Source organism: Ictalurus furcatus, chromosome 3 (assembly GCF_023375685.1).
Source record: "Ictalurus furcatus strain D&B chromosome 3, Billie_1.0, whole genome shotgun sequence".
Classification (NCBI taxonomy): Eukaryota; Metazoa; Chordata; class Actinopteri; order Siluriformes; family Ictaluridae; genus Ictalurus; species Ictalurus furcatus.
Genome location: NC_071257.1, coordinates 27,504,205 through 27,529,445, shown reverse-complemented (window position 1 = coordinate 27,529,445; position 25,241 = coordinate 27,504,205). Strand labels below are relative to the sequence as shown.

General features: G+C 37.2%; 1 protein-coding gene across 1 annotated transcript in view; it reads right to left on the bottom strand.

Moving 5' to 3' along the window:
* Window positions 1-16,659: 16,659 nt before the first annotated feature.
* The window catches only part of oprm1 (opioid receptor, mu 1), a 30,074-nt gene continuing 21,492 nt past the window's right edge, over window positions 16,660-25,241 (bottom strand). Inside the window, exons 2-3 of the mRNA XM_053621828.1 lie at window positions 18,309-18,682; window positions 16,660-17,495 (exon numbers count right to left, since the gene is read on the bottom strand). Of these exons, the coding sequence (XP_053477803.1) occupies window positions 16,963-17,495; window positions 18,309-18,682 (907 nt within the window). The 3' untranslated portion in view covers window positions 16,660-16,962. The remainder of the gene's footprint in view (window positions 17,496-18,308; window positions 18,683-25,241) is intronic.

The following is a 25,241-nucleotide window of genomic DNA, read 5'->3' as shown; positions in this document are numbered from 1 at the left end:
CACTGTAATTTGTGAGCACAGAATCTAAATTTCTTTTAGTTAAAATTAATGTATCACATTAGGGCAATAGTTTTTGTTTTGAGACTTAAAAATACTTAAAATACCTGGGGTTTAACCATACTATATTTCATACAAATATTTTAAAGCATATTTAATTTCTCTTAATTGACCTCTACCTGTCATCTCAGGTTGACCCTGACATGTAACCCTGTCATGTAACCCTTGCTCTGTGCAGTGCAACCTGGCACTGCACAGAGCTAGTGCCAGGTTGACTCTCTTCACCTTGTGAAAAACAGGAATTTTTTTTTTCAACCTCACATATGGGAAGATATAATTTTATAAATTGCCTAAATATCTGTTAGTACAATACTAACTACATCATGTCAATATCTATTTAGAAAAGATCCTAATATCGAACGTGATATTACCTTTTATGACTCATAGCTTTGAAAGTGTTTGTTTGTTGTTGTTGTTGTTGTTGTTGTTGTTGTTGTTGCTTGCTCTAGATGTATTTGTAATTCCAACATTTAAAATAATAAATTTGGATATTTGTCTGCTAAATTGCTTAGTATTATAACTATACAGTAGATAACACTGTCCTTTAGCATATTTTGAGTCACAATAGTAATAGTGCTGACGTTTGCTATAGTGAAACTGTGGTTAATACTTGATTAGCTAAGTTAGAGAACACAAAGCTACAGTATTTACAAATGAGACTGGCCTGCACTTGAAGCCCTGAACTGGTTTTAGAGGACTTTCTTTTTGTGTGTCCATTCCCTCTCTGCTCCACATGGCTGCTTCCTCTCCATCCTCTCTGCTTTCTCTCCACCCTCTCCTTTTCCTCTCCATACTCTCCGCTTCCTCTCCATCCTCTCTCCATCCTCTCCATTCTCACTCTTTGCAGTGATGACTCTGTTCCAAACTGTTCGCCAGAGCTGAGGAGAATTGTAGCGTTGTAAGTCAAAACTAACAGATTCATGATTTATTATCGATTTATTATCAAATGCTGAAGTCGGAAAGGATCACTTGAGTACATTGGACACCCAATAATATAAAATAATAAAAATTAATTTAAAAAAATTTAAAAAACAGAAGGGCAGCGGGCCAAATCAGTTGTCAGGCCACCGGGAATTCTCCCTGTGCTCCCGGTGGCCAGTTCAGGCCTGACTATATATGACAGTATACTCACACATCTACACATTCACTCACACCTAGGGGCAATTTACTGTACCCAATCCACCTACCGACAAGTTTTTAGGGAGTGGGAAGAAACCAGAGAACCCAGACGAAACCCATGCATACATGGGGAGAACATGCACATAGACTCAGTATCGTACCAGGAAACATGCATATGGAGCTATGAGGCGGCAACACTACCCACTGCATCACCCGTTTATTTTTTTTACTTGTTTTTTTATTCAATTCAATTCAATTCAATTTTATTTGTATAGCGCTTTTAACAATGGTCATTGTCTCAAAGCAGCTTTACAGAAACATATAAACACGGGATACAGATTTTAAATGTGTGAATTTATCCCAACAGAGCAAGCCGGTGGCAACGGTGGTGAGGAAAAACTCCCTAAGATGATATGAGGAAGAAACCTTGAGAGGAACCAGACTCAGAAGGAAACCCGCCCTCATCTGGGTAACAACGATGTACAGCAGGCTGATAAAGTCCTCTCTGAAACTATTGGAATGCCAATGCCAGTTCATTTGTTTGTGCTATACACCAAAGACATTTGGGCTTGAGATCAAAAGATGGATATAAGATGAGATTTTAGGATTTCAGCTTTTATTTCCTGGTGTTTACATCAAGATATGTTAAACAACAAAACACATAGCACCTTTTGTATCAGACAAACCAATTTGATCAGACTACCCAGCTCTCTGGTCTTCATGTTGGCTTATACGTTTTTAACAACAAATGCAGTCTTCAAAGGTGAAACCTAGGGCTCGAACAAAGAGTAGACATACAGAGCTATTAATTCTTTAAACAATCATGTTCTAAGTTGTTTAACACATCTAGATGTAAATATGAGGATATGAAAGCTGAAATACTATATATGAATTACTAATACACATGTTCATCTTTTGTATAGAGAAAACAATAAAATTGCCCTTGCTGTTCCAGTACTTTTGGAGAAGACACGATGAGTTCATGTTGTGAAATAATTTGACATCCTAGCTTGAAAATCTGTATATTGTTTATTTATTTTGTTTAGCAGCCAGCAGAATTCAGACCATGTGGTTTTGCCGTAGGCACACACTGTCCTCAGTGCTCAGAATTGTCAATACATGTAACTACTAATACATGTTACTACATTTTCATGCAACATTTTGTCATTTAATTCAAGACACATCTGGATTTTGTCCATGTGTATTTTGTAACATTGAACACATTTGTGGACGCAAGTTCTTTTTCAGTCAAGGATGCCTGGGAATAAAAAGCCCACTGCAGATACTGTGAGGCATGTTTTTGCTGCCTCATCATTCAAAAAGCAGTAAACAAGTCCAATGAAGCATGTGAGCTGTCTACAGACACCAGCAGTCTCTCAGATGAGCTTCAGCATGATGAGCCCACTGCGTTCACCCATTAGACGTAGCGGTTTCAGTTCATCGAGTTTGCTTTGGATCCGGGGGCGTGCTGCTTGAAAGCGAATCTGATTTCCACCCTGATGTGATGCCTGTTTTATACCCATTCAAGTATTCATTCTTCTAGTGCTTCTAGTGACAAAGCTTGGTTATTTGCACAGTACATAATTTAAGTACCGCTCATGAAACTAATTATTTATTTCATTTGCCATTAGAAAAAAATTACACATTACATTAACTTTAACAACTCGGAAACTTTCACTGAGAGAGAGAGAGAGAGAGAGAGAGAGAGAGAGAGAGACTACAGATCTACAAAAAGGTACAAATTTCAGGACATATTACTCATCTTAATGACATCCCTGAATCATTAATGTAATTTAGAGGAAATCAAATAATCCATTTCATAACCACAACAGAGTAGAATCATCTTCCTCAGCGTCACCCCAGGAGTAAACAGTAAAACCCTAGCCAAGCGCAATCCATGATTCTCATAGATTCATTTGGTGAATGGCTAAAATGAGAACCGGATTATAATGGCTTAAACAAAGCTCACCTACTCATCTTAAAAGGAGCACTGTCTTTTCTTCCTCGAAGTATTAAAAAACAGAATCTTTTCAACAAAAAGGAGAGAGAAGATGTTTGTACACTAAATGGTAGAGTATGCTGTCTCTTAGGATATGGATTTAAGCATTCACATCTTGCCTGCTGAAGTAGCAAAGGTTGTAATTTTCTTTTATGGTCTCAGATAATTCAGGCAAATAGAGGAGGTTTAGAGGTCTGCATATGGTCCCTTCCAGCCCTCCATTTTTATATATTAGGGGGACATAAAATAAGCTGTAAAGGCTGATTAGCATCAGAAACAGGATCTGTTTTCTCTAAGGCTACATGTGCAACTACAGTATAGTACTTATGGGACTCATTTGTACAGAAACAGTGAGAAGAGCATGAAGGTAGGTAAGATTTCCATTTGCCATGGTGATATTCAGCACACATTTTACCTCTCTGACAGTCTCATTTAGCCAAAGCTTCCCCTCTGCAGTGCTGTATTCCGGTCAGTGATATTAAAGAGCTCGGTCATTACTGCGTCTGCTCCCTGCTCTTAATGATTGGAGTGCTAAGCATATAAACATGTGAGCGGGGGAGAACAGTGGCGATTAATTGCATTGTATGAAGGCCTGGTTGTCTCAGGGAGGAAGGGTGAGCATAGACTTTAATTCACTTGGGAAATATAGATAGATGTACTTTATTGATCCCCCAGCAGTAAATCTGGTTTTATGTTTAACCTAATTAATGGACGAAGCGTGACCAGTGTTTGCACACATTATAAAACTTCAGTCCGATTCTTGAAGGCAGGATCAGCAATTTAGAAGTTGGGACACTTTCTTGGAAAAGTTTTTCTCAGATTTACATCAGAAGTAACAGGAGATGCAGCTGCCATATTTTTTCTTTCCAGATAGCCTGCTGTGAAAGGAGTGAATGGTTTGCAGAATGACGGACAGTAGGCCTATGTAAATAGACAAGCAGGCAGTCAAAGCTTACAGTTGTTTTCTCAACAACATACTATACCTTATTCTATAATGTTCTACGGTGCGTGAATGTGTGTGTAACTGTGCCCTGCGATTGATTGGCACCCCGTCCAGGGTGTCCCCCACCTTGTGCGCTGTGCCTCCTGGGATAGTCTCCAGGTTCCCCGTGACCCTGTAGGATAAGTGGTACAGAAAATGGATGGATGGATGGCTGGATGGATGTTCTACATATTTCCCAGGTTATCTGTCCTAGGATGAAATAAAAAAAAGACTATTGCACCTTTAAAGATCCTCACCCATATGCAAACTGATTACAAAAGCCAGTATGAGCATATTGTACATAAAAGTCTTGAAATGAGCTAAGATTGGTTGCAAAAAGGAGCACCAACATCCAAACAATCAGGACAAGGAAGCATCTCTATTTGCCTGTCAGTCATGATGCCTGTCAATTCAGCACACTACCATTCAGGCACTGTATCCTAAATAGGCTTGGCTTTGGAGGGAGAACTAAATTGATGGTTTCTATTTGTTTGAATTTTTAGCTTCACATACACTAGCTTCATCTAACCTCATCTAGCCTAGATTGAAAAAAGCTCTCATTTTACCTTTATTGTCTTCATAATGAGGTTTCTTTAGAAGTAATATGTGATATTAGTCCTATTATCCAAAGACAAGTTCAAAAAGTTGAGTACTACCAGACTCCTGTAAACACCCAGATTATGAAGGTTCGAAATTGAGTCAATGACAATTAGCTTATATGATACAAGGTAATTAAACTTTATGGCCAGTATTGTGCTCACAATATATTTTGCAGCTGTATCTTTGCTGTATTTGCTCTGTTTCTTTGAATGGAATGTTGTATAATACATACATTGTTAAATAAATAAATTGTTATTTAATAATATAATTATTAAGTTATATATTATAAAATAATATATAAGTCTAAAATATTGAAATGGGTTTTTTTTTAACTTACAAATGTGGTAACATTTACCTACTACAAATGCATGCTTTGAATTTTTGTGAACCATGTAGCAAAAATACGTGATATGGCTTCTTCAAAATATGTCACCCACACAGTAATTCTAGGCTCTTATTCCCTATATGTGTGACCTTGTGTACCATTATGAGTTATTCTCAAACAATAATTGATTTCACTGACTCACTGTATGAAAAGCAGCTTGCATGCACAAGAAAGTTTCTAGTAATATTTAAGGAAATGGTTTGTTTTTGTGCCATAGCTGCAGCTGGTCCATTAGCAGCCAAGTTAGTATATGTGCTACTGCTGTGACATGCACTGTGTTTTAAGGGTGATTGTACAACATTACTGCCACCAAATAGCAGAACATCACCATCATTTAGAAGCCAGATATTCAAGGGCAGATGTATAAACAAGAAGGATATCCCCATTCCTTTAACATAGGGTTGTTGTTGTTGTTGTTGTTGTTTTAGCTTACTCCCTTTTCACTTTTAAAGTTTTAAGGGAGTGTGAGGAAATCTACCATCCTCAGTGCACTGCTGTTCTCAATACTATATCAAGCTAGAGAATATCACGAATCATCCTGATGCAACAATGAACCAAAGTATACAGCCAAGACAATGCTCGAGTGGCTTCAGGAGAGGTCTCTGAGTAGCCTAAATCCAAAGGAAACTACCCCAATCCATCTGCATTTAGTCTTATGCAAAAAGACTCGAACTGCTGCAAAAGGTACATCTAGCATGTACATACTGAATAAAGGGTCTGAATACTTATCTAAATGAGAGATGTAAGTTTTTGATTTTAAATAAATGTGCAGAATTTTGCTTCATAACTACGGCTGTGTAGACTGATGGGGGCTGAATACTTTCTGAACCAACTGTGTCAGTGATTTTATGTTTTTATTTTATATTTTATGTTTTTCTTTTTTCTAAATGCTTTAGAAAATCTATTTATTATTATCCTTAGATAATGTCATTCATCTGCCATACAACTCCTGTGAATGTTATGTTACTATGGAAAATATAACATAAAGCATGAGCACATCAATACAAACTCATCATCATTAGCTCATCATCACAGATGCTTTTTCCGTCTCATTGCCTGGAACTTCGAGAATGAATGAATGAATTAATTAATCTCATTTTCCCACAACATTCCTGAATAAATCATTAAACCCTTTCAATGTCATGACTTATGCACACACACACACACACACACGCACACACGCACACACACACACACAATTTCTACAGAATATAAAGGGTGAAGGAAAAATGTAGGGGTGGTACAGTATTAAAGGTTTGGTATTTTAACAATACATTCATCTGTAACCTGAAAGGATTTAATTTAACATTGGAAATCACATTTTGATTTGTCTTCCACCTTTAAATGTGTACATATAAATGGACAAGCTCAGTCTCTTTAATTACATGCCTGACAGAGAAGTAAAATGGGAGCTTCTCTTCAGATGAATTCCATCGCATCCATCCATTTTCTGTACTGCTTACATATACCTACACAGGGTCATAGGGAGCTTGGAGTCAATGCCCGGGGACTCAGAGCACTAGGCTGGGGACATCCTGGACAGAGTGCCAACCTATCGCAGGGCACAATCACACACACATTCACACACTACGGACAATTTGGAAAAGCCAATCAGCCTACAATGCATGCCTTTGGACTGGGGGAGGAAACCTGAGTACCAGGAGGAAACCCCTGAAACACAGGGAGAACACGCAAACTCCACGCACACAGGGTGGAGGCAGGAATCAAACCCCCAACCCTCAAAGAAAACGTGCTAACCACTAATCAACCATGCCCCTTACTTCAGATGAATTGTTTTGTGAAATCATTTCAATAATTATGCATTCAGTTCATAGTCTGTTCGCTTACTTTTTTCTTTTGATACAGGTCAAATAATAGTGTAGATATTGAGTTAACTAACATTGTACATGTTTGTTCAAACTTACATGTGAAAGAAAATGTTTACTTCAGTAAATAGTGCTCTGTGTAGTGCTCTTGATTTTGCAGTGTAGGGAATAGTGAAAACTATTTTCCACACAGCTTAGAATTTAACTGCATTACCCAAGTCTCCCTGCATTCTGAATACTGCCATGGATACTGACCATGATGACTGTCAATACTTGAATAATGAAACTGTCAGTCATTCTTGCTAGGCGTGCTTCGTGATACTTATTCGATTTAAATTGATTCTACGAATATTTTGAATGAAGAAAAATGATGACTAAACAGATTAATTTTTTTTTCTGCAATGTGCCTACTTGTCTGCATAAAACTAAATAAATAAAATAAAAAAACCTATGAACAGAAGTTCAATATTGTAAACAAAATGTACTACAGATTCATCTGTAATACTCTCCTAAAATAAATTCGCTAGAAATTCTCTGCAAAATTTGATTGAATAAACAAAGGAAACCAACTCCAACTCAAGGAAAATAATCTATTAAAGCATGATGATCTCCCGAGGTGTCATTTTAAGTGAAAAACAAACTCCAGAGCTGGCTAAAATGCCAGATTTCCATGACCCCTTTCTCCAGCACTGTAGATCTCAGTAGTGTGGGGCTGGTGTAGTTTGAAAGCTACTGAAGAGTTATTTTTTAGCAGTTATAATCCGGTTATGTAACCATATAATCTATAATGTGAGAAGCGATTCTCATCCAGAGCTACCAATCACTTCACAAGTGCAGATGATTCCTGGTAATGATGCAGGCTCTCTAAGAAAGAATGTGATCATGTGACCACCGTGTGTTCTATGCAGTATATTTTAAACATTAATTCAGTTCTTATAGTAAATGCGTGATTTTAATTGCTTTCAAGTTAAAATGTAAAAAGAATTAATCCACACATAAAAAAAAATCATATGAATAATCACATTATTATTATTATATGCGACTTTTCTATAAGGGAGATTAGACTCATGCAAGCCAACATTAAGATAATCTGAAGTGTCTCCTTATTGTGGCCTGGGGTTATGAGCCCAAACCTTCCCTCTTTGTTTATTTGCTCTGGAGCTGAAGAATGGTTGCATTCAAGAAGCGCTGCAATAAAACAACAGCTGAAATGGCATTAGATGGCATCAAATGGCTGGAATTATTAGATTTCAAAGTAATAAAAATCAAATGATCACCCCCTCTACTTTTAGCTGGGATCAAGAGATGTACAATGAGTCTCTGTGAACCAGAAACACAAGACAAGTAGGTGACTAGTGGCTCAATAGTAGTGGCTCAGTGATAAATGATAAATCAAAGGCTTCATTCCATTGTAAAGTGCATTTTTGCTAACAAAAAGTTGTTCTTTTGTGAGTCATCTGACTGCAGACGCCTGTTCAAGGTTTGATGAATATTGTATTAACTCATTTACACAGTGAATAAGCTGCTGTATTGCTGAGTCACGTTTCTTATGACCCTTAAGAATTTAGTGTTTCTCTCACAGCACATAATTATCTCTCAATTCCCATTTCTAGGAATCTTCCAACAGATATTTTTTAATGCAAGAATCCAAAAAAGCAAATCCAAATGGTGTTTCTGACACATTCCATTATTTATTGGTATTCATACATCACTCACAGGCTGTTAATGTATACGCTTCATTATTTCCAGATGTGCTTAGTGCATGTATTTATTCATCATTATGAAAGCATTAGTTAAATATTAATATACAGTATGCATATTTGTGGACCTTATAGTTGTGTTACCAAAAAACGTGCATTCTGAACCTGTCTAACAAGGTAATCTTATAGAAATCACCAAAATCATATATTAAAGTCCATATTTCTTCTATATTAATAAATCAAGTGCAAGGAGGTTATACAAAATTTACTAGACAACAGAAAAAGGCTCAGAAATGCCTGATACTTTTACCCTCAGCATTTTTGTTTCAGAATTCAGAAGGCATATGAATAAGTAAATTAGAAATGTTGACTCCTCTTTCATGTTCAATACTTACTTATATTTAAGGCTACAGTAACTCTAATGTTCAACTCTGTTTTGTTTATAAAATATAAAACCTTCCTAACTAGGCTAGTTTGGTGTCTCTAGCCAAGGAAAGGCACAGCTATAAGCTATCACTGTATGGGTTTAGCTGCTGCAGTGCCATGCAAAGTACATTATTGTCGAAATTTCTAAATATACATCCTAGTTTCCATTCCATCTTCATCTAATTAACCTACAATTTTAAACTATTTACAATATATAGACGCTTAAATGGACCAATATGCAAATGCAAGTCAAATATAGCCAAGATAACACTGATGTATGAAAATCTGTTTTTTCCTCATGCAATAACACAATAACTTTAGGCTTTAAAGTGAAAAAAAAAAAAATGTTATGAGGGGGAAATTTTTCAGCACTGATCTCGCCATAAAAAAGGCAGTAGTTCAGACCACCAGTAAATTCTCAAATACCACTCCAATATTGCAATATTGTAAAACATTGAGCATGATATAGAATATTTATCACTATATCCCGACAGATTTTCAGTGAAATTTCTTTTAGAAAACCTTACATTAAGGGTCACTTTAATATTTAAATTTTGTGTTAAATTTTTAACTATGTTTACTCATATAATTGATATATTAGTCAACTACTGATTAAGCATTAGGTTCTATGATAGATTCATTAATTAACAGTGAGTAACTGAGTATATTTGAAGGTGATAATTTAGTTTGTGGGTACTTAATAACCTGTAATAATCTGCTAGTTATTACAGTACAGCATCACAGAACCAGTACCAGATAAGTAGGTTTGTGGATATAAAATAGAAACCTACCAGTGCTTATGTATTAGTCCTGATAAAAGTAAAATTAATGATCTGTTATTAATGATCAATTATATGTCTTCAGTACTCACTTTATCCTGTCATGGTGGCAGTGGATCAGTAATCTATACCGGTCTATCCTGGGAACACTGGATACCAAGCTGGAATAGACCCTGAATGAGATGCTGGTTCATCATCACAGATTTGTTAATTATGCAAATGATCTACTGTATAGCTACAGTTTTGTTGCACTGTACAGCCCTGCAGGAAACACAGCCCAGTTGTTGTACTACACTCGGTGAGCTATTTGAGTATGTGAGTTATAGATCATTAGCTTAATTTACTTAACTAATGAATTAACTTAATAAGCTTAATTACAATAATTAGCTTTATGAATGGGGATAATGTGTAAATATTGTTAACTTCTTGTAATGTCTGTATATGAGCAGGCTTACTTATCTGTTCATTTGCACTGTAATGATACATTTAATTATCTGTTAACAGCATACCCAATCAATCATTGGTAAATACTTTTTTAATTACTATAATATAGTTGCTATGGGTAATCAGTTACATACTAACTGTATAATAAATTATAAATAGTGAACATAACAGTGATGCGTAGTGTTACCACTTCATTCTTATCATGCACATCAGTATTCATGTAATACATGAAAAAATAAAAATAATGGTGTTTTTTTATGAGCCGATACCTTTAACTTAAATAAGTTTATATTTTAATTGAAGTTTTGAGTTGTCCAATTATCTACTTTTGAACCATTTTCTGAGAACATTCACAGTAAAATCCCTAGTGTTGAATTAACACCCAGAGTGTTTATATGAGTCCAATGGACTCATATAAACACTGTAGGATATGAATTCAACACTGGTGATTTTGCTGTGTTTAAATAAGTGCAGCAACACTTCTCTCTCTTTAAATGTGTGTGCATTTTGTCATACTTTTGTAGTGATCAATGACCCATGTCGATCATTGGTTAATCATAACTTTATCACTGTAATTATTGTGTATCATATTATAATTGCAAATTATTTTAACTCACTGCTTTATGTTTATAGCTCTTCTGACTACCAGCACTTTTCCCAACCTCTGTGTTTTGCCGTGACTCTCTCTGATTGCCTTACAACTGTCTCGCACTTGTTTCACAGTAGAGCTGCTGTATTTGTTTCACAATCAGTTTATTTACCAAATCTGTGCTTTATACTCTATACCACTCGTAAGAGGCTTTGGATATAAATGGCTCACAAATTAATACCTGTACATGCTTTATAATTTAAAATATTTCTGGAAACCTGAAATGAAACGATTCCTTAAACAGCATTTTAAAAAAAATAAATGTTTTTAGCAAGTGTAAGAAACTGAAAAAAGGAGGCAAAAGAAGAAAAGAGTGTCCTTCAGATGAGTCAGTGCTAGTCTTTTTGCTAGTCTTAAATGACAATTGGCAATTTTATACAGGTACACTAGAAAAATTATAAATCACTAAAGAGTGAATAGAAATTTTCAAGGTGAAGTGGGGCTTCTTTACTATTATATTATATTCCAGCTTATAGTGTATCAGATACAGATTTCTTTCTTTCTTACTTTCTTTAATAAAATACTACCATTTTTTTAACCAAAAATACTACTACTACTGTATGTGATATGTATATATATATATATATACATACACACACACACACACACACACACACACACACATACACACAAAATGGGAAGTGGCTAGAAGAAATAAGCAAAAGCATTGAAAATGCCCATTTCCACCATCTGGGCAATAATTAAGAAGTTCCACACAACTGAAATGTTATGAATCAACCTGGATGTCCAAGGATCACAGTTGGAGAATTGCAGAAGTTAGTTGCGTCTTGGGGTCAGAAAGTCTCCAAAACTACAATCCGAAGTCACCTACATCACCACAAGTTGTTTGGAAGGGTTTCAAGAAAAAAGCCTCTACTCTCATCCAAAAACAATCTCAAGCATCTTCAGTTTGCCAGATACTACTGGAACTTCAAATAGGATTGGGTTCTATAGTCAGATGAAACCAAAATAGCTTTTTGGTAATAAACACCAGAGGTGGTTTTGGCGCACACAGAGAGGTAGCCATATGGAAAAGTACCTCATGCCCACGGTTAAATATGGTGGTGGCTCTTTAATGTTTTGGATCTGTTTTTCTGCCAGAGGACCTGGACATTTTGTTGATGATACATGGCATCATGTACATCTGGAATCTATTAAATATCAACAGATATTAAATGAAAACCTGACTGCCTCTGCCAGAAAGCTTAAAATGGTCCGTGTTTGGATCTTCCAGCAGGACAATGATCCAAAACATACATCAAAATCAACACAAAAATGGTTTACTGACCACAAAATCAAGGTCCTGCCGTGGCCGTCCCAGTCCCCTGACGTGAAACTCATAGAAAACCTGTGGGGTGAACTGAAGAGGAGAGTACTCCAGCGTGGACCACGAAATTTGAAGGAGAGATTCTGTATGGAGGAGTGGTATCTTTTGCCAAGTATTTTCCAACCTCATCAGGCATTATAGGAGAAGACTCAGAGCTGTTATCTTGGCAAAGGGAGGTAGCACAAAGTATTCACTAAAAATGGTGCCAGTAATTGTTACACACCTATATTTAACAAAAAAAAAATGTTTTGAAAAACCTGTGTTTTGTTTGCAATTCTTCGATATCCATGAGAGCAGAGTATTTTTGTGAATTTTGTGAACAAAAGATCAAAATGTTAAACAATAAAGAAAATTTTCACACCCTTCTTTGCTCATATTTGCCAACTGTGTCAATATTAGCAGAGGGCACTCTATAAGACATGGCAGCAGTGCAGTTTATAAAACCATGTCAAGAGCTTCATTTAATGTTCACATCAAATGTCAGAATGTGGAAAATGTGATCTCAATGACTTTGACTGTTGTTGGTGATAGACAGAGTGGTTGGAGTATTTCAGAGACTGATTTCCTGGGATTTTCACACACAACAGGCTATAGAGACAGAGAGATTATAGAGGTAACACAGAATGGTGTGAAAAACAAAAAAACATCCAGTGAGCGGCAGTTCTGCGGGCCTTGTTGATGAGAGCGGTCCAAGGAGAATGGCCAGAATGGTTCAAGCTGACAGGGAGGTTACAGTAAGTCAAATAACCACTTTTTATAACCATGGTGAGCAGAAAAGCATCTCAAAATGACATCAAACATTGAGATACATTGCGTTCCACACCCGTCAACCAAGAACAGTCTGTGACACCTCTTTCTTTTTGAAATGCATCAGTATCCTCATGTGCAGTTTTATAAGGAAACTGGCTGATACTTTTTTCCAGGCATCGTGGAGAACCTGTCACAGCTCTTCTGGACACTTCTGTTATTGGATTAAGATAGCAGGAGGAAAAAATCTAAATGACTTTGAAAGACAGTTCCTTATTAGGACAAGGACAGCAGGAGATTCAGTTACAGAGATTTAAATAGGATCATTCACTAAAGTGACAAATTAGACATTTTTTAGATCTATAGGAAAGACATCACTAAACAGAGTTGGACATTGTAGTGGAAAGTGCACATTCAATGACAGTGATGCTTTTGTGTTAGTGTGATATGTGTGGAAAGCAGAAGAGCAAATGTTCTTCAGATGACTGAGAATATTATTGCAGGACATGATCAGACTATCAGCAGTAACAACTACACAGAGAGGGATATTATGGTAGGATTGCAGGGCAAAAAACCCTCATTACAAAGATGAATGCACATTTAAGAGTTCAGTGGTGCAAAAAGCACAGACACCAGCCTATAAAGATGTGGAAAAAGTAATATTTTCAGCTGAGTCATCCAAGACAGTATATTTGACAAGTGGTTGAGTGCATGTACAGAATTCACCAGGAAAACGATTAAGTCCAGATTGCTTGACCTTTACAGGGAATGCTTTATAGGACATTTTTCTAGCATGGTGTTGGTCCACTTGTCCTCTTATATAACACTATATTTAAACACCAGATGATTATATTGCCCACATGTGAATGTAAAAATTATACACCATCTGCATTATGCTCAGAGCTGTTGCCTGTGTCTACAGTTACGCAAAGTGGCACTTTTTCTTAAAAGCCATGCGAATATTGCATATTTGAAGAACATCCATCCATCCATCCATCCATTTTCTATACCGCTTATCTTACACAGGGTCGTGGGGGAGCCTGGAGCCTATCCCAGGGAACTCGGGGCACAAGGCGGGAAACACCCTGGATGGGGTATCAATCCATCACAGGGCACAATCGCACATACATTCACACATCCATTCTCACACTACGGACAATTTGGAAATGCCAATCAGCCTATAACGCATGTGTTTGCATTGGACGAGGAAACCAGAATAGTTGGAGGAAACCCCCGACCCTAGAGGTTATTGATGGTGGAGTGGCTGGCCACATTATGTCCCAGGGTGCCCTCATGACTGTGTTAATTTCTGGCTCTCCCTTTTAGCTATGCTGCCATAGCTAGTCTTGCTGGAGTCCCTGTTGCACACATGCAAAGTACATTGTCGTTAACCATTATGGGACAATAAGCATACCTAATAATTCCTCCCTCTCTCTCTCTCTCTTTCTCTCTAGCTACACATGATACTCCTAAGATACCAGTGATCCTGAGCCCTTCTGCTCACCAGACCCACCTGATCCATCCTGATGCCCTACTTCTGGTTGGAGTTCTTATCAATTGGAAGTCACATGCTGCTGAAGACAGCCCCACATGGTGCAGCCTAAAGATAATTGAGATTACAGAGGATGATACCACTTAAAAACCATAAAGATGGCATTGGACCTCAATTCATATGAACAGTTATGCTATGATGGCTAGGACTACAATTGCTATGACAGCTTTAGAACTGCAGTTGCCACAAACAGTTTAGCACTCAAGTCTCCATCAGTGAACACAGTGGAGAAGTTCAACAAAACAGACTTGTAAAAAAAAACTGTAATGAATTTTCTTGGTTACACAATTGCACTATTTGACCATGTAGTATTTATATAAGGGATTTATTTAAATTGCACTATCTGATGTCACCTAGATGCGGTTCCTCTCAAGGTTTCTTCATCCGAGCATCTCAGGGAGTTTTTCCTCGCTGCCGTCGCCTCTGGCTTGCTCATTAGGGATAAATTTGTGCATTTAAAATCTATATCCTGAATTTGCACATTTCTATAAAGCTGCTTTGGGACACAGTCCATTATTAAAAGTGCTATACAAATGAAACTGAACTGAATTGAATGGAGGTGTGAGGAAAAGATGCATATTATTCATATGTCACGTAATGGCATTAAAGAAATGTAGCAGATGTGATCATTCAGGTAATTGGCCTTCATTTTCTTTGAATGTATTAAAAGTAATGTTGAACATTTTGAAGATGTGGTTTAGTGGTTAAGTCTTTGGGCTACTGACTGTGGGCTATTGACTGTGAGTTCAAAACCAAGACTGCTCAATTGTAAGTGACTGGAAAAATGAATTAGTCAAATAAGCAACCATAAAAGTAAATATACAACTAGGAACAGAATAATTACTAAACTGTCTAAAGATTGTACAGGGATTATGACATGATTTAATACATCTCAGTAGAGATATAAGCTTTTGCAATGTTCACACAGGCATCTGAAATTGCTCAAATGTGGCCGACGTGCGGTGTGCACTGCATGAAAATAAGACAAACCCCATCCCATCACAAATATGCTATGCACTGCATGAGAAAATCAAAAAAGCAACAGATCTCTTCTCATCACCTTTTTGTATTTGATTCATTACTGGAAGAATCTCTCTGTGGACTAGTATTTGAAATAAAACTTCACAGTTCTATCAATATTTGTTATGACTTGCACAGCAGAGCAAGTCAAAGAATGTGCCATGGGAATTATCAGCATGGACAGACCTTTGCATTTCCAAATGCATGAATCTTTTATCTGTTTAAACAACAGTACTGAGACATCAGCTGACGTCTCTGCTGCATATTTCTGTTTAGTGCGGCATATTTCAGTCCAGTGACATGAACAGAAACATACAATTCACAACAAGTCATTTATTTTGGCGAAAAAAAAAAACCTCAATAACACATATTCAATACAACCTGTTCATATCATGTCAGAACAAAATGTTGTCATGCAAGCAAGCTGAGATATTTGAATTCAAGTTGATTAATATCATACGAATGAGAATTGACAAATAACACATTTGCATAATCACATAAATAATTTGTCATCACTGAAGCATGACAACTGCATATGTGCCATTTTAAAGAACAAATTGTTCACATTGTGCATTTGATTCAGAGAAATACAAACCTAGTCTAACAATAATCACTGTAAAGATAAAAGAAATGAAGATCACATTGAAGTGCAAGTGGACCAGCTGAAAAAAACAACACCTTAAATTTTATACTGCTTGGTAACATGTGGCAATGTGTGGATGTTACATGCCATTTAAATCTTTGATATACTGTATATATATCTTTATAAATATCTATTATATTTAATTAAATCCAATGGCACATTTTGACAAATATAATGCACTGATTTTGTTTAGGAAAATATTATTTACAATATATTTACAGCATTAAAGAAACTGGAGATGAAGATAAAACTATTTCTTTTCAGTCCTTTTCTGATTGGACAGTCATGAACAAACCATTAGAGAAAAAGGAAAGCACAAATGTAATGTTGATTATACAGCAAATGTTGGCCTATAAAACATAATTGGTGTAACGGACAACATGCCAGATAGTTTACACAAGCAATCCTGGGCTTCTCGAAGCCTTCGTGTTCATATAAGGTTTCCGTTTGGTACACTATACCTCTAAGAAGCTAAATTCAGCTTGAGTGAATATGTGGTGTGGATGAGTCACACTACTTTGCTAGCATGTGACATGTACTGTTTATAATTAATCTAGACTGGCATGGGAGATTTCCATGATCATCACAGCTGACCGGTAGTTTCACCCCGACAGAACTCAGAGACCTGTGGTGACTTGTGTGAGTTCTGAGTTGATGTCAACACTGGGCTGGCAGCGCAAATCCAGTGATGACATCTCCACTGCTAGTCATACCTGCCGGTTGGTTCGGTCTACTGTGGGACTGGACTGAGCCTCACGCTGTTGGTTGCGGGTGCGTGTTGAACGCATCGAGTTCTGCAGGTCCAGCACTGATGGACTGGGTATGCAGAACTCACGGAAACAGCGCTTGAAGTTCTCATCCAGGAAGGCATAGAGCACCGGGTTTAGGCAGCTGTTGGTGTAACCCAAGGCGATGCAGAAGTGCCAGGTGATGGTCTGCAGTAGAGAGCTGGGGATGGTCACCAGGGCCTTGATGATCACAAAGATGTGGATGGGGGTCCAGCACACAATGAAGACGGCCACCACCACTAGCACCATGTGGGTGATGCGTCGCAGGTTGCGGTCTTTCTCCTTGGAGCCGGACAGCATGCGGACACTCTTCAAGCGCAGGATCATCAGGCCGTAGCACACCGTGATAATCAACACAGGCATTATGAAGGCAAAGATGAAAACGCAGATCTTTAGCAGGTTCTCCCAGTACCAGGATGGGTGAGGGAACACAAGAGTGCAGTCAACAATGCCTATTGCAGTGGGAGAAAGAATGAGCACAAAATGGTACACTGAAACAAGATTAAAAACACCAACAGTGCTTTATCTCTTGTCAGATATGTGACAAATTATGAAAAACAGTGGCTCTATCATGCTATGATGGCATTTTGCTGGCATGGATTGGGGCCACTTAATGTTTTTTTTTCCCCCCAATTAATATGTCCCACATTTTTAGTGTAGTATTTCCATACACCATTCCAACAAATAAAGCTCATTGATTTTGCATACCACATGGCCAACAGTATGTGGACACCTGACAATCAGACCTACATGTGCTTGCTGTGCTCATTATTCAATTTCAAAAAACTGGTTATTAACTATTTGTATGAGCTGTTAACAAACTCTGGGGTCTTTTATTTGTAATTTATTTAGCAAAAAATATTGAATTTACACTTCAATATTATCTGCTATTTTGTGTAGATTCATGCCATGTAATCTCAATTAAGTCATTTTCAGTTCCAGATTGTAACACTAGAAAATGTGGTATGAATATGTTCAGTTAGATACTTGACTATTTTTGACACACAAATACAGATTTGCAGCTCAGTTTTAGGCTTGCTATTTTTTCATATAAAGCTGTCAAGTAAAAGGACAAAACGCTTCCATTATACTCATATCACTATTCTGAACATGATCCTAAATAAAAGGGTTTTTATCATATTATATTTACTTTATCCACTGCACTCAATCCATTCTTTTTATAATATCTAAAACTCTCACTAGTTCCTTAAGGAAAATACAAATACATTTACATAAGGTATTTTAATTATGTAATAAGTTAACACACATACCGCTACTATGGGAGTCGAGTGTAGTAATAGTTGAAGCCATGATCATGACTGGCAGACCAATAGCAGAAGACAGGATCCAGTTGCAGACGTTGACAATCTTGGCATTGCGGGGGGTCCTGAAGTCCAAAGCTTTCACAGGGTGGCACACGGCGATGTATCGGTCTACACTCATAGTGGTCAACGTGAAGATGCTTGTAAACATGTTGTAATAGTCAATGGACATGATAATCTTGCACAGGATGTCCCCAAAAGGCCAGGTGCCCATGAGATAGTTCACACTTTGGAAGGGGAGAGTACTGGTAGCCAAGGCATCTGCCAGGGCCAGGTTAAAGATGTAGATGTTTGTAGCAGTCTTCATTTTGGTGTATCTGTAGTGAATAGAAGCAGATCACACAGAAGTGCTGTAATAAATTTCAATTCATTTTGCAAATAATTTTCACGTATGATAGAGTTGATAGATATATGTAAATAAAACTGGTAGGAAATGATAATGGAAAATTACAGGAAAATCTATTGCAGAAAAATTGGTACTGAAGATGACATTAGAACAACTGGATTGTAATATTAATATAGTATAGGTTATTCAGACTGAACAGATTCAAATACAGATACAAATGGGAGGCACGCTATTACTTTTTTCCACATGAGGAGGAGATTTTTACTTTCATGTGGGCAAGAGAAATACAGCTAATTAAATTCATTAGAAATTGTCACTGGTGGGTACAAACAAATATTCTGTAACCGTGTAAGTGGGATTAAAGATAAGATACTGTCTTGTGCACTTCCCTACATCACAAACAAACAAACAAAAACTTCTGCTTATTTCAGATTTAAATCTGAATACTGATACAGGTATGAATAATTGAAGCACCATACAGATACAGATAGCAACATTGCATTACACCCCTAATTAATTTATGTTAATGTTAATACACCTTCATCTTAGTCTGGTAATAATCTGCAGCCCTTTAAAAAAAAAAAGAGAGAGAGATTAGTTTGAAAACCAAACTCATATTTAACCATTTCTAGCAGTACATAGGCGTTCCATTCCACCTGCAGAATGGAAATGAACTTATTGGACATCTTCAATCAGAATAAACAAAGGAATTATTTTATTCTGTTATAAGACTCATCAGGACATAGTTGGGTTTCTGTTTGTAGAGTATCATGACTCAGTGTTTAGCTGCTGGTAACCAGGGTGATTGGAGATGCCCCCTGGTGGGCAAACAATTCACACCTATACACAATAACACTAGTATAGAGATAAAACGGGTTAGGGTAATGCTGATCATGAACCCCCAAAAAAGGCGGAAATGAAATTTTTTCAACTCATAATTCATTCTTCTCCTTGACTTACACAGCTCTCATCATAATTAGGCAACAACAAATCACCCAATTTCTCAGGCTTTGCACATATGAACAGATGAATGTGGTAGCACTTCCCCACCTTGAAATGAATGCAGATAATTATTGAGGTCTTTAAAGTAATCTGGAAGTATTGAAATCACAGAGAGTTAGAAATAGAGGTGAGAAAGAGCATGCATTTTAATAGGAGACATTCTATTGTGCATAGAAATGGCCATTTCAACAGACTCAATTCAGCCACGTTCAGCGTGCTATAAAAATTCTCATCCCATCGCAGACAATTTTAATACTAACGCATGTACCAAAGAACACAAAGTATACTGTACAATGTTGCTTGCGGTTTTCATCGTCTTATATGAGAGCCTTCACGATTTATAAGGAGTGGCATCTGCACTGCATTAAAAATATTTTCATTTCAAAGGAAGGAAAAGTCTTATGCATAAATTCTCATCTGAAAGATTCTCTAATCAGGAAAGTTAGTCGCTGCTTTGAAGGGGCAGTTGTGTCTGGACTATTAAAATGAGATTTTAAGTGCTCTCCAGTGTCTGTGAAAATAGGTACTTAATGAGAATAATGCATAATTCATAAGCATAGCATCTGGTTTCTATGCAGGAAAATAATTTGCTATCTTTCTATATTATCAATCTGAAAGCATTTTATACTAATGAGCTCAGACAGTGAATTACTCAGTGGTCCATAAAAGCATAAATGCTTTTATGGACTTATTTATGACAGTAGAGTTTGTGAAAAGGCTTTTAAAGCCTCCTGCAAAATATACAAAAAGCTCATGGTAGATTAGTGTATTTTTATTTATTTATTTATTTATTTCAGCATAGCAGTTAACAAAGAGGTAATAAGCCATATTGGTGCTTAGGCATCCAGTAAAGCTAATTTACTGTAATTCCCGTGGAGATTATAACAGATTAAACTATTATGGTGAAAAAAGCAGAGGTTTGCCTTTTGAAGCACTAGTATTTGACTCTTGCAAAAGCAGAGATAAAATATAACCTCTAGTTCATTCCAGACACACCAGCTAGATGTAAACAAAAATTCTGGCTGGTGTGTACTTTCAAAATAACAATGTCTGCAGATGCAAGCACAATTGATGAACAGGGCTGCATTGTTTAGGTAACTGTCATAGATGAAATAGCACAGAAAGACACAGTGCTGTTTGATTTAGTTAGTGATTTAGTAAACGCATGAAGGTCACTGACCTCAAGGTGTTTCAGACCTGAAGAAATCTACTAATTTTATTTGGTAAAATCTAATCCACATTGTCATTCTCACTAGCACCTGAATCCCAGTCTGCCACTGAAGTACCAAGCATGCTCACTCATTAAATTCAGAAATTCATAAATCGGATGAAATGAATGAAATCGGACTGGGGGAGGAAACCGGAGTACCCAGAGGAAACCTCCGCAGCACGGGGAGAACTCATCAAATTCAGAAATTCATAAATCGGATGAAATAAAAGAGAAAGATAGATTTGATACCTATGGCACCAAAGCTCCTGACTACGCCTCACATTTGCACTGATATGATAAGTAATTGTATGTTTTTATGATAAATTTATGCACTGTGGGGTACCTAATAGTCATAGAAGGATGATGACTAATTTATTATTGTAAATGTCAGACAAAACACTTGATTGGATGTATACTCCACTTAAGTGTATGTTTTGGCAACCTCTTTCTACCGCAGAATCTGGAATTTATGAAGATAAAGCACCTGCTAATAGGCTAACCTTTTGAAAAGTCTTGATTGTTTTCATGAATATATTTTGTGAATTTACAATGCTTATGAACAAATCAGGAGTGTGTGGCTGATATATCCATAGCTGAACATCCATCCGCTTACTCCTTTTCAGGGTCATGGGAGCCTATCCCAGGAAGGGCACAAGGCGGGGTACACCCTGGACAGGGTGCCAGTCCATCACAGGGCACAATCACATACACACTCACACACCCATTCATACACTACTACCATTCATACTACATGCCTGTCTTTGGACTGGGGGAGGAAACCGGAGTACCCAGAGGAAACCTCCGCAGCACGGGGAGAACATGCAAACCGCACACACATGGCCCCGGCGGGACTCGAACCCCGGACGTGTGAGGCGAACATGCTAACCACTAAGCCACCGTGCACCCTCCATAGCTGAACATGTATATGCATATGGTATGTGGTATAAAATAATTCATACCACAGCGACACTGACCAGGAAGTTCCTAAACATGAATGACTTAATGCTCTAAATTAGAGATGCAGCAATGTATCGTCCGATAATCGGTATCGGCTGATAAAGTCAATTTTTCCCCACTACCGGCCATCGGCCGATAGTTTAAAAACATCCAATGATCAGGGCCGATTCTATCCTGTCAATAAAAAGAGTGCGGGAAAACACATCAATTTCGTGCTGTGTGTAAAGATGATGTCTCGTGATGAATGATGACAAAACTGCAGTTTGTAATCTCTGTAAGATCTTCACTGCACCGCTGCAGCAGTGAAGCGGGAGTTTCGGCGTCGAGTCAATTTTTATTTTTTTTTGCCACGCTGCTCGAGCTGAATTAAAGGGCCAGTACATCATTGAAAGATTTAAATGAATATGAGTTGACAAAAAAGTATATACTGCACAGAAAAATATATTTGTAGAGTAGTATATATATCCAGTATCATATCCAGTTAATGTTAATATATAAAAAAGTTTATATTATATATTACCAGTTTGATGTCAATGATGAAGTAGAAATGCTTGTGTTTGTGGTGAGTGAATGTGAGACTAACAGGAGGTTTTTTAGAATTCAGTCAATGTTAATATGAATTAATAACATTCAATAAATTAAGAAATCTTACTTTAATCCTCAGAATTTAGTTCACGTGTTAATGTTAATTAGAGTAATGTGTTTTCTGTTTATGAGACCAGTTACTGTGAAACAACTTTTTGAAATGGAGAGAATAAAGTTTTTATTTGCATTTCTTTCAGAATTGTGGAATTAATAATTATTAATTTAAAAGAAGGTATAAAAAGCAGAACTATCGGTATCGGTTATCGGTATCGGCCGATATCACTCTGAATAATCGGTTATCCGTATCGGCCGATATCATTATCGGTGCATCTCTACTATAAATGCATTGTGGTCTTGTGGCAGTGTCCCACATGCTTCATATCTGCATGAACGTGAAAACCTCCCGCTTGTGCAACTTTGTTTTTGTTGCATCCTACAGGATCGCAGTCCCAACGCACATCTCTAATCTCGCCCAGAAAATACCATGTGAAAGTTTCTGGCATTCTGCTCATTCCAAATAATGTATTCAGATTTTGTTACATCCATGCGCTGTATGTGCACACTGACTGGATTACAACAGCATGCGTTGTAGATGGTCAAAAGTTTTAAATCATATTAAAAGTAAAACAAAGCAAACAGTCACTCTGGCATTAAAAAGTTCAAAAGTAAATGCCACAAATACCTTTGCTAAAATACCTGCTTATTCACTCAACTCTAATATAGCACAACATTGTGACACCGCAGGCTATCAGCCTGATGATTATGGAGTCATCCAAAACCCCTTTACACCAGATAAATTATCACACCATTTATTTTTCTCGCCAGGGTTTTTCTCTAATTGTGCAAATGTTCCAAGGATCAATTATTCCACTTGCAATTGAGCATTTCAGTCTTATGAAGTGAGCTCTGCTTCTAATCACCAATATACAGTGTCAATCTTCCTGGTTTTAGATGTTTGCTGGAAAACCATTAAAACGGATCCCTCATGACTGTCATATTAGCTCAGAGAGTTCTCATTTGGAAATTGCATCATCTGTCTTTCTCTCAAACAGCTGCAAACAGATGGTGTTTCTCTGGTTACTGTATCAGAGCATTAAAATAAATGGCTTCACTACAATGGAACTTTCAACACAGACAATGTGTCTTGACAGGGAACAAACCTATTAATCTGCATGCATATTTCTTATATCATGGAATAATCAGGCAAGAAATTGGTCAAATGTATGGATTTGTCACAAACCCATTTTTCTCAAGGGAATTCTAGTCATGGGGACTGTAATTTGATTTTTCATACTGATCAATGATGGACAGCCCTCAAGCCCAGGCATGTAATGAAAGCTTGACTGATGACAAGGTTATTTGACTGCATTTCATTTTTGCTTCCTTCTTTCACAAATACAACAACTGGATTATTGGATTAGGTGGAAATTGTAATTGGAAACCATTTTGATGAAAGCCGAGGCACAAGCCAAACCTAGTGATCAGGTGGAGCTGAAGTTATTGTTATCACAGACAAACCGGCTTTCAATTCTATTACAAAACCTCAGGATTAGCTTGTTGCTAGGGAACACCAGAACAGCCTCTGTCTCTTTGGAGTCTGCTCATTGATGCATCCTTTTTTAATGCTTTTTCCCCCCAGATTGATTCTGCAAATTTCAAATATGGATAACTAAATATACCAAGCAATGTCACTAGAGATGTTGAACATCTGTGAGCGCCCTTGACGGCCACATCCCTTCCACACAATAGCAGCCGGGTGTTGCTCAAGTGAATGACTTTGACAGAAACATGAGAAATGCTCATGACTAATTTGGAATAAACATGGTTGCATCTACTGTACAAGAAAAGCAACATTGTTTAAAAAACAACCGTCTGTTCCGCTAAAGCAAGTACTTAGTCAATGTGACGCATTCCAAGTCATTACAAACCGCTGTTGGATTCTATAAGACAAAGAAGAAACGAGAGTGAAGAAGAAGGGCCACTACAATGCAGTCAAAAGCTTCTTTTCTCTAATATGACAGTTGCTCCATTGAATTAAAAGTCATTAGATTGACTGGAGAAAAAGGATGAGGCAGCTACAATGGATTAAGACAACGTAATCTGGGGGAGTCAAGCACAAAAATGCCTAATTAGCTTATATAATCGACATTTACATGCAGGTTGAAGATGGTGGCGTTCTGTCTGCCTGCAGCTGAATCATCCAGAGCTCAAGTCCATCCCAGCACATGGAGTCAATCCATTAAAGCTCATCCAGACACACCATCTGCTTCTGTCTTTCCATGCCAGAGCTTGTTGAATATTCAAAACAATGTCAGTGGCTCTCAAAGTGGTGTCTGGGGACCTCCAGGGGTTGTCAGGAACTCTATGCGTGTTTTTATTTATTTATTTATTTTATTTTGTTACCCTGGTGGAAATCACAATCCACCATTTTCAAAAAATTTTTTTATTATTATTGAGTTTTTATAATTATTAGCCAGTTTGACTGCTCCCTTAAATTGAACTGGTTTTTATTCCAACTTAAATAACTCAAAAACAAGTAGGCAGATAGAGAGTGTAGACTTGTGCCTAATGTGTTCTGTCAGTGGAAAGTTCAGTAATAATAAATAAATAAGCTGTAGGGCTCTAATACATAGCCAGAATACTACTGTGCATATTGGAATAATGAATGTGATACTTAAAAAATTTGGCTTCAAAAAGTCTGATAACCCCTGAAACAATGTGTGGTGGAAGAATCAGACATTCAATCTGTCATGAGCAAATCTATTTTTACTAAAGG